Consider the following 17,889-nt stretch of genomic DNA (forward strand, 5'->3'; position numbering starts at 1 on the left):
TTCTTCTGCCACCATTAAGAAGGTCAGATTGTCTTTCATTTGACTTGACCCTGGCATTGCAGCTTTTTCTCGTCTAATTTTTTCCTTTGGTGTTCATCTTCAGAATCGTCTCTGCAGCATTATATATGTTCGGTCAGCCAGTTTATTTCAAAATTACTTTATTATATAGTACATAAAAGTCTTCACGTTCAAGTGGTAATTTACAGGAACATAGTATAGCTATATACAGTTTACTTAATCAAGCTTTTAATATGCTCTTCAGGGTCAGCAGTTGATGGCGTGTAAGGTAATTGGGGGTAAGAAATGACCATAGGTAGATTATTAAATGGATAGCACTGATATATTGTACCTTCTACCTCATCTTCTTTTTCCAGGTTATCTCCTTCTTTGTTTTTAGGTTTTTTTGTTTGTTTGTTTTTGTTTTGGGGATCATCTCCTTCTTTGGAACTGACCCTTTGAACTCCCTTCTCTGCCATCTTCACCAGATCCTTTGTCCTCCTGACCAGGATAATAGATTTGTAGCCAAATTCTGTAGTAGACTTTGCTAATTTATCACACATTCTTTGCCTGCTAAGCCCGGGGCATGCTCTCAGAATCCTCCTCAGTACAACATGTCATGGAGCCAATTAGAGTTAGCACTAAGGATGACAGCTAGTTGTCATTTTTGTTCTATCTGACTCTTGTTCCAACCAGAGTAAGACATTAACTTATTCAGGCTATATTCATTTTGAAGGCCGAAAGGGAATAAAAATAGAATAACAAGTAAAGGTGCTTCCCATTAGCCCAGAGACATTTTTCTGCCCTTCCCTTACTCATCTTTTAAAGCCTTTCATGTCACTCCTACTCTTCTCTCTCTGCTGTTTCTGCTTCTTCTTTCTACCTAATTAGTTTACACTGGGAAATTAACACATTTGTATTAAGCAAAATAAACTAGATTTTGAATCAGTAATTAATGAAAAAGGCATTCATTTCTTTCCATATGTACTCAACACTTTAGTCACTCTTCTGAGGTGATAGTTTCTCATTTTTTGGTAGGATGAAGTTCTTTTTTTCCCTATCCTTTTATTTAGATTTTTTTGGAGAAAATTAGGTGCCACCAACCCTCTGGAAGGTGTTTGTTTTGAATGCCTTCTTCCTGGAACCTAAGCAATGGTCTACTGCTAAAAAGAGATAGGAATTTGAGAAAGGATAATTAGAAGGAAATGCTGGTAGGGCAAACAAGTAGTACTTTATTTTGTTTCTGAGTTAATATGAGCTGTGGATACTTTTAAAATATTGATGAAAAGGGCATAGGAGAAAGTGGACCATTTCTGAGTGTGTCAGCTCTACGGCCATTACTATGTTAAGTGCCTTAACGATATCATTATATTTGTTCTTCACAACCACTGTGTTCATTGTAGGCACTGGCCTCATTTACTTATGAAAACAGTGAGGGTCAAAAAGGTAAATAATTTGCCCAAGGGCACACGGCTAGTAAGTGCTACCACAACTCTCTCTGACTTCAAACCTTATGCTCATTTCCATCTAACCATTTACGAAATTTTCCTTGAGCAGATCTTTTTTCCATAATAATAATGCCTTCTTAATTTGGGCAATAATTTCATACATACATATATTCATATATACATTTTAATGTTTTACAGGTTATTTAGGCCATTGGCACTATGGCTACCATAATAGGCTTCTGAGACAAATATGGCTAAAATAATAAGCTTCTGAGACAAATAGTGTTTTGAGCCCTTGAAGCAGTGTATGTAGCCCAGTGATGTAGGACGATGACTGAGCCTGGTGTCAAATCCTGGCTCCCTCACTTCCTCAACTTGTGCAGGTTTCTTTTCTCAGACTACCATACAGAGTTGCTTAGAGGATTAAACATGCTGATATGCATAGAACCCTTAGCACAATGCCTGACAAATAGTAAGTGCTATTATTATATATTTACTATATTATGTTAAATCCCTAGCTTCTCACGAGATTCTGAGAATTTTCACTGAGTTACACAGAAATTAAAAGCTAACTAAAGATATTTCATACCTACTATGTTGTTATTTGTAGAGAAATAACAAATTTATACCTCTACTCTCTGGTAAGAGTATCATTTTTCATATTTTGGTTAAGTATTATAAAATATCAACTACTGGGCTTCCCTGGTGGTGCAGTGGTTGAGAGTCCACCTGCCGATGCAGGGGAAACGGGTTTGTGCCCCGGTCCGGGAGGATCCCGCATGCCGCGGAGCGGCTGGGCCCGTGAGCCATGGCCGCTGAGCCTGCGCGTCCGGAGCCTGTGCTCCGCAACGGGAGAGGCCACAACAGTGAGAGGCCCACGTACTGCAAAAAAAAAAAATTCAACTACTATTTGCAACATGTCACATAGTATTTGAGTCCGTTTCCTGGTCAGGAATATTTGTCTCACCTCATGATTTCAAGTGTTTCTAGAAAGATGCCAAAAATCTATTTGGGAAAGCATACTTCATATAATAGTAGTAGACACTGTCCAGTAGTAGAATTTACTGGTGTCTTTGTTTTAACTTTTATTGTATGCAAATGCAGAATGGACATTCAGTGATTAAAACATGACTATTCTTTTCTTTTTCAGAAGATGAATAATCTTTCATTTAGTGAGCTATGTTGCCTCTTCTGCTGTCCTCCTTGTCCAGGGAAAATTGCTTCAAAATTAGCATTTTTGCCACCTGATCCAACTTACACGCTGATGTGTGATGAAAGTGGAAGCCGCTGGACGTTACACCTATCAGAACGAGCAGACTGGCAATATTCTTCTAGAGAAAAAGATGCTATTGAGTGTTTCATGACTAGAACCAGTAAAGGCAACAGAATTGCCTGCATGTTTGTGCGTTGCTCACCCAATGCCAAATACACTTTACTCTTTTCACACGGAAATGCTGTTGATCTTGGTCAGATGAGCAGTTTTTACATAGGACTGGGATCACGGATTAATTGTAATATATTTTCATATGATTATTCTGGATATGGTGCAAGTTCTGGGAAACCGACAGAGAAGAACCTCTATGCAGACATAGAAGCTGCTTGGCTTGCTCTTAGGACAAGGTAAATGGTGATTGGGAATTGTTTTCCACATTTGTGATGGCTGATAAAATTGTCTTGTATAAGAATAGAATAAAATCTGTTTTTGTAACACATCTTGAAGTACTAAATAAAGATTATATTTACCAGTATAAACCTATGAAGAGTTACACTTTTAGATTGTAATTTTAAATTTTGTATAATAGCATAAAAGAGTTTGACAGCTTGTGTGTGTGTGTGTGATTTTCCTAAAAATGTAAGCCAGTGAAAAATGTTTGGTTTTAGAAACTTACTGGATTGTGGTATAAAAATGTTTATTCAAAGTTGCAACATTTCAAGGGAATGAGAGAAAACAGTGATTTAGCTAATCATTCTCTTGATCTGTCATTAACAGAGTAAGAGGCTAGATTGTTAAAATCCTAAGGCAGGGTTTGCATCATTTTATATAATTAATAATTAAAAATTAATAAATAGAAATAACATTAATCTTTGCTAGTCACAAAAATACTTATAAATTTTTCTTGAAAAAGATTGCAATTTTGTATACTTCAGTGTATTTTCTCATCAGTTAATGTACACTAAACAGAAAGATACCTCAATACAAATTATTCTTCATTGTACATTAATAAGCTGCCTGACTTCCAGAGGTGTTTTTTTGTTTGTTTTTTGCCTGCGTTGGGTCTTCGTTGCTGTGCGCGGGCTTTCTCTAGTTGCGGTGAGCAGGGGCTACTCTTCGTTGCAGTGCGCGGGCTTCTCACTGCGGTGGCTTCTCTTGTTGCGGAGCACGGGCTCTAGGCACGCAAGCTTCAGTAGTTGTGGCACGCGGGCTCAGTAGCTGTGGCTCTCCAGCTCTAGAGAGCAGGCTCGTAGTTGTGGCGCACGGGCTTAGTTGCTCCGCAGCATGTGGGATCTTCCCGGACCAAGGCTCGAACCCGTGTCCCCTGCATTGGCAGGCGGATTCTTAACCACTGCACCACCAGGGAAATCCCTCCAGAGGATTTTAGACTGAAGCTAGAGTACATAAAGAAAATCTAACATTCCTAATTTAATTTAAATATTAATGGTTTCAGTTAGTTGGGAAGAACTTTCTCAATTTCATTAGTAGATATAATCTTTTTTAGAAAAATCTTTAGAAACATTTACCCCTCCAAGATGTGTAGTAAAACTATAGTTCCATAGCAGAATTCTGTATAAAAGGGATTCTTAAGTCAATTGAAATGATATGAAAACAAATTTCTGACAAGTAAGAAAAAAAATAGATGGTAAGTAGTAATTATGGAGTTTAGGAGTGGGAGGGAGGCACGCACAGAGCGGTAAAAATTTATAAACTTAAAAGCTACCTTAAATGACCACAGTCAAAATATGCTTCGGTTATACTCCTGTCAGTCCCCTCAGGCCCGCAAACAAAACTGAGTTCCCCCTTTCAGATTCAACCAGTTGAATATAGTATATATAATACCTGTCAGGAAAATATGATAATTTTTTAATAACAGATTTATTGCAATATAATTCACATACTATAAATCAACTTCAGTGAATTAGTATAGCATCTAAAGGTGCCAAAAGCAGATAGCCTTCATTATTAGTGCTTCCAAGTAGCACAAAAGTATAAATTATTCAAGCAAAACATGTTAGTATCCAGTTAAGTGTTCTTTCTATGTTTATGTAAAAGAATCCCCTCTTGTAAGTGGTCAGCTTTATTATTTTTTTTAAATCTTATCAGATATCAATTTACAGGAAACTTTGTTCAGTGATTTCTAGTCTGGGTTAATTAAGCTTTTTATACACTCGACCGGTATGAATGAAGACTAGGAGTAGAACAGATAGATTGCTACCTAGTCCCACATACTAGTTTAGCATAGAATTTCAGACTTAAAATTTCTCTTATGTTGAACTCTAAATATGGTTGGAAGAGTTAGTAAGGTTAGGAAGTCTTGGGAAATTTTATTTAATTTTTCTGAGCCTCTGTTTCTTAGTCTATTTAATGAAGCGCTTGAGTTAAATGATCTCCAAGATTCTTTCCAGTTCTTGAATTCTGTCATCTAATAAAATGTGTGTAATTAGAATTCATGCCTTTCATTTAGTTTACTTGATTAAAGTAAAAAAGAGCTTAAGTAACCAGGAAGGGAAAAAATAATGAACTTAAATAATTATTATTTGAATAACTTCCCTTTAAGGATAATTGAATATCTATAGTAACCATGTTTCTGAACTTCTGATGGATCAACAGAAAATAAAGTATGAATATTCACTATGCAGCCTTTCCCCCACAGTATTTGAGCTCATTATCTGTTTGCTATAATAGAAAAGGCACTGGACCTGGAGTCAGGATACCTGGGTTCTAATTACAGGTCTGTCATTAACTTACTCTGACTTTGAACATCTACTCAGTAAGCAGCCAACCTAGATTAGATGGTCTCTGAAGTCCTTTCTAATGTGTACTATTCTGAAATTCTGTTACTGCTTTGAGTCCTCTGATAGTAAATTGGCAGATGCTTCAGCTACTCTGGAGCCTTGCCATTGCTAGCTTTAGCCTAAAACCCATCGTTGCCACCCACAGTTCTGCTGTTCAGCTAAACAGCATCGATGCAGCCCCAAGCGTTATGCTGATGCGATGCTGCAAATGTTCATTTTCCTAATTTCTTCATTCCTATGAAGCTAGGTCTGTTGCAAAGAAAAAACCTTTTCTTTTTTTAATTAAGATTCTGTGTAGAGAATTTATTTATTTATTTATATATTTTGGCTGCGTTGGGTCTTCATTGCTGCGCGCGGGCCTTCTCTAGTTGCGGCGAGCAGGGGCTACTCTTAGTTGTTGTGCGTGGGCTTCTCATTGTGGTGGCTTCTCGTTGCGGAGCATGGGTTCTAGGCGCACGGGCTTCAGTAGTTGTGGCTCACAGGCTCTAGAGTGCAGGCTCAGTAGTTGTGGCACATGGGCTTAGTTGCTCTGCGGCATGTGGGATCTTCCCAGACCAGGGATCAAACCTATGTCCCCTGTGTTGGCAGGCATATTCTTAAACAGTGCATCACAAGGGAAGTGCAAAAAAAGCTTTTCTGAGTTTAGTTACATTTAGAGTCAGTCTGTAGTAGATGGAACCCAATCTTTGGGACATGGTCCAAATTCTTCTGTAAGACTGATTTGAAGAAACTAGGGAGAGGTAATTAGCTCCTATAGTACCTCACTTACACTTGCAGTAGTTTATAGTTAAGACAGTTATACTGTACACAAGTAACAATGCCTGGAACATAGTATATACCCAATATAATTGAGTTAGTGAGTTCATATATTTAAATCTGAATCTTTTTTTTTTTTTTTTAAATCTGAATCATTTTTAAAGGAAGTATTCGTAAATCACTGGCCCATGTGGCTTTTGGAATTCTCATTCATCTATTGATCTTTCCAATCATTAGTCCATTTCTATGGGTAAATAAATGCAAATCTCAAGAAAAATAAGTAATTTGCTCTTGGCTAAAACAATACATATATTTTATTCATCATTCCATACTGTAACTATATGTTGCATTTTCATCACTATGACCAACTTCAGAAAATAAAATGAACCACTTTTAATGCCTAGAGAAATAAAGAACCTTTTTTACATTGAATGGAAAATAAACACTAAATCTCCATTAAACATCAGTCCATTAAAATATTAGTGACATAGTATGTTCCAAATATAGTCAATAATACGCTACATTGAATTGCATAAATGATTTAATAAATTCATTCCTTAAGATTAAAATTTTAAGAGACCTCAGCCATTATTTTTCCAAAAGATAGACTTGAAACAGATGAAATAGTATAGATTTTATTGTGGCATTAAATATGTTAGTGATGACTAAGAAACTTAAGTTTTAAATATAAATTTATTGACATTGTCTCATTCTTTCATTCTTCTTTAAGAGTAAGTCCTTAGTAGTGATTGAACACTTCATACCAGTCTGACTCTCCAACTCTTTTTTTTTTTTTAAACTTCTGGACTCTGTAGATATGGCATTCGCCCTGAAAATGTGATTATATATGGCCAAAGTATAGGGACAGTACCATCTGTGGATCTTGCTGCTCGGTATGAGAGTGCTGCTGTTATTCTTCATTCTCCTTTGACCTCAGGAATGCGAGTCGCTTTTCCTGATACCAAGAAGACCTACTGTTTTGATGCATTCCCAAAGTAAGTATTAATATTCAAATAGTTTAATTCGAAGAAACTTTTGAGGGAATTTTTTTCCATCACTTAAGGTATTCATGATACAGTTCACTCAGCCATGAGCTCCTATTTTACATATATTTTAGAAATTGTGGAAAAATTACTTTGTGAGGAAGGTGGTGGCAGGACATCTGTCAGAAGGCTGAAGTGTTTGAGCAATAGTAAGCCAAGTGAAAAGTGCTGAGAGCCTTATACCCCAGATGGTGGCACTAGTATTGGAGATAAGAGAGTGAATTTGAGAAAAAATTGATAGAACTGAATGTCAGACTGTATATAGGATGCTAAACAAAAGAATTTGAATATAATTCCCAGGTTTCTGACTTGAGCTGCTAATGGACGATAGTACCATCCAGTGAGGTGCATAATACTGGAGGAGAGGAACACGTAGAGGGAAAATGAGACACATGTGCATAAAATATGAATGAACGGGGCTTCCCTGGTGGCGCAGTGGTTAAGAATCCGCCTGCCAATGCAGGGGACACGGGTTCGAGCCCTAGTCTGGGAAGATCCCACATGCCGTGCAGCAACTAAGCCTGTGTGCCACAACTACTGACCCTGTGCTCTAAAGCCTGCAAGCCACAAGTGCTGAGCCTGCGTGCCACAGCTACTGAAGCCCGTGCGCCTAGAGCCCGTGCTCCACAACAAGAAAAGCCACCGCAGTGAGAAGCCTGTACACAGCAACAAAGAGTAGTCCCCACTCGCGGCAACCAGAGAAAAGCCCACACTCAACAACGAAGACCCAACACAGCCAAAAATAAAATAAATAAAAATTTTTAAAATCTTCTGTAAAAATGAATGAATGATGTCTAATTAGTGATATCTGATTTACAAAAGAAGTGAATTGTGAAAATGTTGAGTCTTAAATGAGCCAGAAATGAATGAATGATGTCTAATTAGTGATATCTGATTTACAAAAGAAGTGAATTGTGAAAATGTTGAGTCTTAAATGAGCCAGAATAATTACTGCCCCCACAAAGTCTGCAAACATAAGTGTTAGACAAATTTAAAAGAAAGGCTACTTTTCCTCATGCTTCTCAACACAGGATGGTAGTTCCCACTAGCTCTTCTTCATTGTTACAAAAAAATTGACGGCCTATTTTTCTCAAAGAAAGGAAGGGAAGAAGTGACAGGGTAGCAAATTTCAGTCGTTATTTCCTTTCCCAAATTGGTAGCAATACAAAGATTCTTTGTGAATGATAGATAGGCCAAAGGCCAAGTCACCACGTGATTCTTTATAAGAACAGGAAGGGTCATTTCAAAAACAAATTTTTTCTTCTTTAGCCAGTAAGGGGTTACTTTCTTAGGGAAGCGTATGGGAGCATATGCTATTATCACCAGAGCAGGCTGTGGGAGGTTTTTGGTTTTTAAATTTATTGGGGGTTTGTTTTTGTTTTAGAAAATGGTAGATTGGAAGGTATGTGCATTATACTTTGTAGCTGAATGGTAGGACTGATAGGGAGACAATTGGGGTAAACTATTGCCAAGTTACATCTCTGTTTAGCTCCCTCTTTCATTTCAGCTGCACCAACAGAGTATGCAGCACTAACAGTAAACTGTTTGAAAAAGATCATACGTTTCCTTTTTTATTTAATTCCTCTACTATTGAAGAGTTGACAGCAAATAATATACCCAAGCATTTTTTCCTTACCAAATGCTGCCTTGAATTATTTCATTGATGATTTTCTTCTTTTTCAAGATTCTGTCCTCATTTTGTAGTTATGCCTTGCGCCTCTTTCTATCAGAAAATTTTTAAAACTTGTTCTTCGTAAGGTTTTTTCTTTGTATTGTTTGTCTCTTCCAAGTTGCCCTTTTTTACTGTTTATTTTGATCCTTGTCTTATATGTAAAGTGACATCTCCTCTGATGTCTGACAATTCTTATTTGTGTGCTCATATGGAAGAGTAAGGAACTAAAGAGCTGAGCTGAAGTGTGGGGAATTAAGACTTGTTGACTGTGAGTTTCACTATCCAGTGATCTGGCCAAGCCAGTTAGTTGGGGATCCCACCCCGATATCAGTATTTATCTTTCCTCTTAAGGCAGATATATAGTCTCCAAAGAAGACTCTGACTACAACTATCTCTTAAAAGGTGGAGGCTTGGCTGCCAGCATTCTGGGAGCCCAGTAGGGAAAATGGGTTCATAGCAGACAACATGTATATGTTTACTTGCTATTTGGTACCTCTGCCTTAAACTGTGTCCGGCAATCCCCTAGTCCACAAACCCTCCAGTTTTAGGTAGAGGGCATTTACCCAGCTGCAAAAGGGAGGAAAGAAAAGAACTGGGGGGGTGGGGCAGGGGTGCAGGACACTATTTCTTAAACAGACTTTGAACAAATTCTGTAGATTTGAATCACCCGCCTTTATCTGCATGTCAGTTCCTAGCCTTCTGGGGGTATTCCATGATATAAATTGGATTGGTTCTTCACTTTACCCTTCTGTCCTCTTAAAAATTATGTTTTCTCCTATACTTTTAATCTGTTATCTCACATATTCATCTGCTTTCCAGCTCCAAAATGTTATGTTTTATTTTATTCTTCCTATTTTTGTAGTAAATACCCAAAACAAAAAAAATATTTTGCTTATCATTTTAGTAGGATATTGGGAGGGAGAAAAAATATGAATGCAGAGAGGTATGAAGTTAGCACATAGCTGAAATGGTCCTTGGTTTCTTCCTCTCCTTGCAACCTAAGTTTCTGTGCTAAAATATCAACATTGTAGAAAGGCGAAGTAGGATGACTATAATGATTGAGTGATTCCCTCAAAACAGAAGTGCATGAAGTTAACGTTCTCAGATAATCTTAAGGTAGGGAGTAATGTAAAGATGACTTTTGAATCATATTTGAAATCCAAGAGGTATCTATCCCTTCTGAATTGATTCAAAGATGGTTCTGATATTTAAATTATCTAATATAGCACAAGAAAATTTTTTTTGTTTCCTTTTCATACTTAATTTGTTGACTTCTTTCCTCCTCTTTCCCTACAGCATTGACAAAATCTCTAAGATTACCTCTCCAGTATTAATAATTCATGGGACTGAAGATGAAGTCATTGACTTCTCACACGGCCTCGCATTGTTTGAGCGTTGCCAAAGACCTGTGGAGCCTCTGTGGGTTGAAGGGGCAGGTCACAATGATGTGGAACTTTATGGACAGTATCTTGAAAGATTGAAACAGTTTGTGTCACAGGAACTGGTAAATTTGTAAAATATTCTGAAAATTTGCATACTGGGTTTTCTTTCTTGCTGAACTGCACTCTTTGGTAAATAACATAAAACCTGAAGGTTTTGTTTGCAAATCATGTCAGTTGCCTTCATAAATGTACAGGTAATGATTTGTTAACAGACTTAATGAAGGTTTTAATTACCAAACTAGAAACTGGAAATAACAATATCATGCAGTCAGGCTATGTAATTTATATTTTTTCTGTGAATTTTTTTTTTAAACATCAAGATGAGTACTGTATGAAATTTTAATTCTGTAAGATCAAACGCTATGAAAGTATTGCCAAATGCTTTTGCATATCAGAAACAAATTTATAAATATTTTTAAAACATCTCAATGTACTAAATCTTATCCTGGTATACAAATGTAATATTCTTTCAATAAAAAGCTGTATATCTTGAACAATTAAAGTACTCAGAATAAACCATATGAAAACATGCAAGTTCACTAAAGATGACCTAAACCCTGTTGTACAGGGATAGAGATTTAAAGGTTATTTTATTGTAAAATACATTGAATTTTCTGTATTCCCTGGTTATCATACATTTTCTCCTTTAAAAAAAAAGATGTAAGTCTTAATCTTTATGCCATTTGTTAATTTACCCACTAGTTAACCTTGTAAATGATAAAGTCACAATAGCACTGAATTTTAACGAGTTTTGATTTATAAGTTTGGTACTGTGAGGCAACTACTTAAAATTTTCATTTTAGTAATTTAAAAGGCATTTAGAGCTTCAAGAATAATTTTGTACGCAATGTTGTTTTAAATTTTGACTGATCTCGTAGAAATGCAATACTGTCACTGTTAGAAAACCTGAAAGTCCATTAGATGTTCTTTAAGACCACAAACAGACTGGCTATTTGATCCCTTTTCACTTTGGCTATTTTTAAGAATAGGACCTGTTGTTTTGGATTACTATCTGAGAATTTCATGGATTTACTCCTGGATGCAGGAGATAAGAAAACATCATAACTTTTATATTAACGAATGTAGTGAAAAAAATAAAGCTCACACAAAAACTAAGTTGCCTTTCCTTGAATGAATCCTGCTTGAATAAAACAATGAAAGAAAAATAAAAATAAAATTAATGGTATGTAGTCTAATTTGTAAATGAATGAATATTGAAATAATACACACTGTGGATATATTTTAAGGCCTTATGTAGTTTTAATTGTTCTGCTTGTTCTGTGGTTATGTCTAAGACTATAGTGTATGACTCTCTTCAAAGTATATCAAGTATTGTGAATGCTTTGGTTCAGATGTGTCAAATTAACAGTAAAACAAAAATATGCCACTCAGCTGTGCTTGTTTTTCTTCTTCCATGCTCCTCACTCCCTACTTAGTACAAGGACTAAAAAAAATATATACCATTCATCTTTATAGTACATAGATCTATAGTTTCCTAAATTTTATTATTCCTTCTTTCTTTTAGAGACGTTTTTCCTTCTCAAGATTGTCTTAAAGCCTATACGTTTCCTTCTTTGTACAACATACACCCTAGAGTTTAACTGTTTTCTTTGATCACCTGGGAAAATCAAAATATTGATCACACTAATTCAGTATTCACTCATTCATTCAACAGATACTTATTGAATGTTTAAATCATTCAAAACCCTATGCCAGATAAAGATAGACATCAACCTTGTCCTCACAGCCTTCACAGTATAACTGAGACAGACACCTTATTGCACAATTATTATTACTGTTTGTATAAGGCTGAAGGAGCTTTGTAGGGTATTATAATAGGTAAAAGGTGCTCTTGAGGGAACAAGGGAAGAAGGGCAAGGAGGAGTCCCACAAAGAAGTGGTATTTGAACTGAGCTTTGAAGGATGACTAAGAAAACACTGGGCCTGGGTGGTCTGAGAGGAACAGTATGTGGAAGCCTAGAGGAAGGATGGTGCGTTTGAAATTAAGAACACTGGTCAGAGGTCAAGGGGAAATGATGGCAGAGGGATGAGGGTGGTGGCTGACAAGCTAGTTAGCGGCACAATCACATATGGTATCATCATTCTAGAAATAGTAGAAAACCGTTGAAAAAAATATGAAACTACACTTGTCAAGAGCTTATAGATGAAAAATATCTGGGGACTTCCCTGGTGGTGCAGGGGTTAAGAATCCACCTGCAATGCAGGGGACACAGGTTCGATACCTGGTCCAGGAAGGTCCCACATGCCATGGAGCAACTAAGCCCATGAGCCACAACTACTGAAGTGTGTGCGCCTAGAGCCCATTCTCTGCAACAACAGAAGCCACCGCAATGAGAATCCCGCCCAGCACAAGGAAGAGTAGACCCCGCTTGCTACAACTAGAGAAAACCTGCACGCAGCAATGAAGACCCAACACAGCCAAAAATAAGTTAATCAATTTTTTTTTAAAAAACTATGGAGCAAAAGCATAATTTAAGAAAAAAAGAAGAAAAATATCTAGAGATTTTAACTTGCTGGAAATAATATTTGAGCCAATTGTTTACAACCTGAAGTAAGATGATGGTGGTGAAAAATTGATCATGGGGAAATAAATCTTATATACAAAGTGCTGGTCAAACCACATCTGCAATAATTTCAGGATGCAGTGACAGGATATTCACAAATTAGAGCAAATCCTGGGATGTTTTACCAAGTTGGGAAGAATCCCATAAACTGAAACCCAAAGAATAACTGAAGGATTATTATCACTAAGGAATGATAGCTGTTTTCACATATTTGACAGGTATGTACAATTTACCCTTTTTGGCTTGGTGGAACTAGGTGAAAGTTGCAAAATGGCACATTAGAGCTCAAAGAGAATTTATGGCTCTTTGTCCATCAAGGAAAGGGATCACCTCTGAAGGATAAATGAGTATGTTAACTGCTGGAGTAGAAGCTGAATGACATCTGACACGGTGCTACAGAAGAAATTTCAGATTTAAATGAGAAGTTGAGCTACATGGACCATCTTTAAAGTGCCTTTAAGATTTTATATTCCATTTGGAGTTATACCTAATCAAAGGATTGCCTGCTCTGGCATCTAGGTGAAGGACAGTATGATGTAGAATTGGCAATCGGATCTGGGCACTCTTCTCAACTGACAGTAATTAGATCTGTGACCTTGGCAATTCACTTCTTTGGACCACAACTTCCTACTAGAAATGAAAAGATGGAACTGATTAATCCCTTACATTTTTAATGTAATGTGAAAATCTCAGCCCCACTCATATGTAATGACTCATTAGTTTTTAACCTTCCTTGACTAGAGTAGCCCCAATAATATTTTTCAATATGTGGCTTTTGTGCATACCATCATTGTGCAATTTGAATAGCAATGTTAATCCTGGGATAAGGGTCAGCAGTGTACATAACTCCTACAATATCTTAAAATGAGCAGAATAAGAACTTAAATAAATTGATTTATCATCTCCACACTTTCCCCAGACTTCTAACTTAATAAAAATCACCAGTTCTATATTCCAGCTAAGAATATATTCCACAGTAGTTTTTTTCTTGGTGATTTCTATAAATATATACGTTTTGCTCACTTTAAGAAAGCTTAATAAATGAAAATGAATTTTTAATTGTAAACTGAGATCAATTGTCATGTAAATAGGATGTTCTTGGTGCAAGCAGACATTCTATATGGCAAAAACTTAACTTCAAAAACAGCTATTATGGGAAGTCAGATAAACTCTTAAATCGTAAAAACTTTAGACAATGAAGCCTAATCCCTTCATTTTACAAGTGAGGAAGCCCAAACGAGAAGTTACTTTGCCAAGGTCTACAATCTAATTGTCAAGAGTTGTACTATCTCTCATTATCTTCTCTTAACCAAATTTATCTGGACTAATATATCAATGATCATTTTGAGCTATAATACAGCATAAACTTATTTGCTCTCCAACATTAATCATAAGTATTTTTTAAATGGCTCCTAGAGTTCTCCATATCAGCTAGTTATTCATTGAATAGCAAATTGATAGGTTGTATCTTTAACATTTCTCAAATTATTTCTATATTTAAAGTATTTAACACTAATCCATTTTACAAGGCTCAGTAACAGCTATTTGGTGTGTTAAAACCTAGTGAAGATGGTAACTATAGTCACATGAATTAACAATCAAATGTTTACTTCAGCAGCACATTTACTACAAATTATAGCATGCCAAGAATAAGCAGTTATGTTGAAAAAAAGCATCAAAGCGGTTGTTACTAGTTGGTGATGGATGGGCTTTAAGTGTGTTGTTTTGGTTTAAAACAGGCAGTATGTTTAAATACATGACAGCATGTTGCGTTCTAACAATAATGTATATCCCAAATGTCCAGTAACCAAAAAAGGAATTATGCATATGATAGCTGGAACTGAGTTATAATTTGCAGAACGGAGAGGTCTCTACTGCATCTATAAATGGTTATGCCTCTGGCTGAATTGGTTGAGTAATGCTAAGGAAGGAAGCAAATACCTCTATCCTGGAAGTGACCCACTTGACAGAGTTTGGCCGGGGTGGGATGGGGGGAGAACAGGAAGTAAAGCATAGAGTCTTTTATAAATATCAGTGAGCTAAAGTCTGTTAAACTGGTTATCACATTAGAAGCCAGATGGACCTTAAATTATTTTTCTCCCTCTATTTCCTCCTGTAGGCCACGTACTGAACTTGCATAATACAACTATAACACTCCTAGAAAAAAAATTTAATAGTATGCTTTAAGAAATGACATACTTATATTAGAAAAATTGGGAGAAAAGCTGTTTTAAAATAATTTGTGATATTTTGTACGTGCTGATAAAAATGCAAATGTCAACTATTGTACTACTTGATTAATTCAGAGTTGAACTTTCTTTTTCCAAAATTACTGCTTAATGCAGTATATTAGTTGAGGTAATAAAGGTAGCAGGTAGCTTTATGAATATAGGGCTATCTGAATCAAACATTTTAAATGTACTGCTCTTTTTCAGATTACCTGCAGAGTATGGTGGATTCATAGACTATAAATCAAAACTTTCAACTTCTAATAGCATTTTACATTATAAATATTAGATGAAAAAAACATCTTATTCAGATAAAACTTGTATTTATATTTAAACACTTAATTTCAAATTGTGTAAGTTCAGTTTTAAAGCTTTGGTAAAGTAAGAGGCTATATTACTTCACCGAAGTTTTACATTTTGCTATATTTTCCTAGCTTGTTTGAATCTGAAAATCTTGAGCCTTCTAAGTCCTCCAATAGAAAATAGAATGGGCAGATGGGAGCGAGACATGAGAAAATAGCTTATATATCTCTGAATATATGTGATGCTATCAAAAATGATAATTAAACTTACTGAAGTATCCAGTGTAATATCAACTGAAAAAATAAAAATATAAATGGTTATACCTACATAAAATAAGATGTAAATTCCTCTGGAATAAATACAAAGAAAAATTATTGTGTTGAAGGTAATAGGATTGTGGGTGAGTTTTTTCCTTTCCTTAGGTAACTTTTTATGTTGCTATGTTTTTGTTTGTTTGTGGTACGCGGGGCTCACGGGCCCAGCCGTTCCGCGGCGTGTGGGATCTTCCTGGACCGGGGCACGAGCCCGTGTCCCCTGCATCGGCAGGTGGACTCTGAACCACTGCGCCACCAGGGATAGTTTGATAATTTTTAGAAAGAAGTTTGGCTTTAAAAATGCCAAGATAACAGGAGAAGCAGCTCCTCCCAACCAAGAGGCAGCAAACAAGTTCCCAGATGCCATTAAGAAAATCATTGAGGAGAAAGAATACCAATATCATTGAGGAGAAAGAAAAAATGCCACAAAGGACATTTATTAGTAAGGAGGAAAAATGAGCACCAGGATTTAAGACAAGAAGGGATAGGTTACTGTTTTGTGCAAATGCAGTTGGGTTTATGTTCCAGACTGCCTTTGTCTATAAAGCTGCTAACCCCCAAGCCTTGAAGGGAAAATATAGATACCAGCTGCCAGTCCTTTGATTGCACTACAAGAAAGCCTGAACAATGAGAACTGTTTTTCTAGACTGGTTTTATTGATGCTTCGTCCCTGAATTCAGGGAGTACCTTGCCAGTAAGGAACTGCCTTTTAAAATTCTTTTGATATTGGACAATGCCCCTGGCCATCCAGAACCCAATGATTTCAACGCTTGAAGGTGTCAAAGTGGTCTACTTGCCCCCAAACACAACGTCTTATTCAGCCTTTAGATCAGAGAGTCGTAAGGACTTTTAATGCTCATTACACATGGTACTCTATGGAAAAGGATTGTCAACACTATGGAAGAGAACCCTGATAGAGAGCGCATCATGAAAGTCTGGAAAGATTACACCATTAAAGATGCCATCATTATGGAAAAAGCTGTGAAAGTCATCAAGCCCAAAACAGTAAGTTCCTGCTGGAGAAAACTGTTCAGATGTTGTGCATGACTTCACAGAATTTACGACAGAAGCAGTCAAGGAAATCATGAAAGACACTGTGAATATGGCAAAAAAGTGAGGGTGAAGAATTTCAAGATATGGATATTAGAAAAATTCAAGAGCTAATAGACACCACACCCGGGGAATTAACAGAAGACAATTTGATAGGGCAGGCAGAGTGCTTCCGAACCAGTACCAGACAATGAGGAAGAAGATGTAGAGGAAGCAGTGCCAGAAAACAAACTGACACTAGACAACTGGCAGAAGGGTTCTGATTATTCATGACTGCTTTTGACTTCTTTTATGACATGGACCTTCTATGATATGGGCACTGAAACTAAAGCAAATGGTGGAGGAAGGATTGGTACCATATGGAAACATTTTTAAAGAAATGAAAAAGCAAAAATCAGAAAGAAATTACAGTGTATTTGCAGAAAGTTACACCAAGTGCGCCTCCCTTTCCTGCCTCCCCTCACACCTCCTCCACCTCTTTTGCCTCTGTCACCCCTGAAAAAACAAGACCAACCTCTCCTCTTCCTCCTCAGCCTACCCAAAATGAAGAAGATGCAGATGAAGATCTTTATGATGATTCACTTCCTCTTAGTGAATCGTAAATAATCATTACGCCATATAGTTAAAAAACTTATCTGTTGTGTATGAGTGTCTTCATGTGAAAGTCTAATAACTGTATGACAAGAACTGTATGAGACGTTTTTTTGTCATCATTATCATTGCCTGAGTATCCATCATATAGAACATCGTGTGCAAGACTTGTATTGAAGTGGATAGCCTATCCTTACATAGGCATAAGATGAGTAATATTTAATATAAAATTAATAATGTGTTAGTTTTCTTACTGTTTTATGACTTTGCTTTCAAAGAATTACACTACTGTACAGTATGCTTCTCTCATATTTGGAGAAAATACATATCAGCTTATCATCACAGGTAAGTGGGTTTTTTTTAATATAACTGTTTCCAATACTGTATTATGAATAGGACCATAATACTGTATACCATAACAATTTTGAAAACAGTTCACTCATTTGTGT

At 36.5% G+C, this 17,889-nt stretch overlaps 1 protein-coding gene across 2 annotated transcripts in view; it reads left to right on the forward strand.

Annotated features, from left to right (window-relative positions):
• Positions 1-11,756, forward strand: part of ABHD17B (abhydrolase domain containing 17B, depalmitoylase) — a 37,923-nt gene extending 26,167 nt beyond the window's left edge. For both annotated transcript variants that reach the window (XM_030877009.3, XM_060300847.2), the window contains exons 2-4: positions 2,596-3,065; positions 7,028-7,207; positions 10,224-11,756. In XM_030877009.3, the coding sequence (XP_030732869.1) occupies positions 2,599-3,065; positions 7,028-7,207; positions 10,224-10,443 (867 nt within the window). In that variant the 5' untranslated portion in view covers positions 2,596-2,598 and the 3' untranslated portion in view covers positions 10,444-11,756. The remainder of the gene's footprint in view (positions 1-2,595; positions 3,066-7,027; positions 7,208-10,223) is intronic.
• Positions 11,757-17,889: the final 6,133 nt, after the last annotated feature.

The sequence above is a fragment of the Globicephala melas genome, chromosome 6 (assembly GCF_963455315.2).
Source record: "Globicephala melas chromosome 6, mGloMel1.2, whole genome shotgun sequence".
Lineage (NCBI taxonomy): Eukaryota > Metazoa > Chordata > Mammalia > Artiodactyla > Delphinidae > Globicephala > Globicephala melas.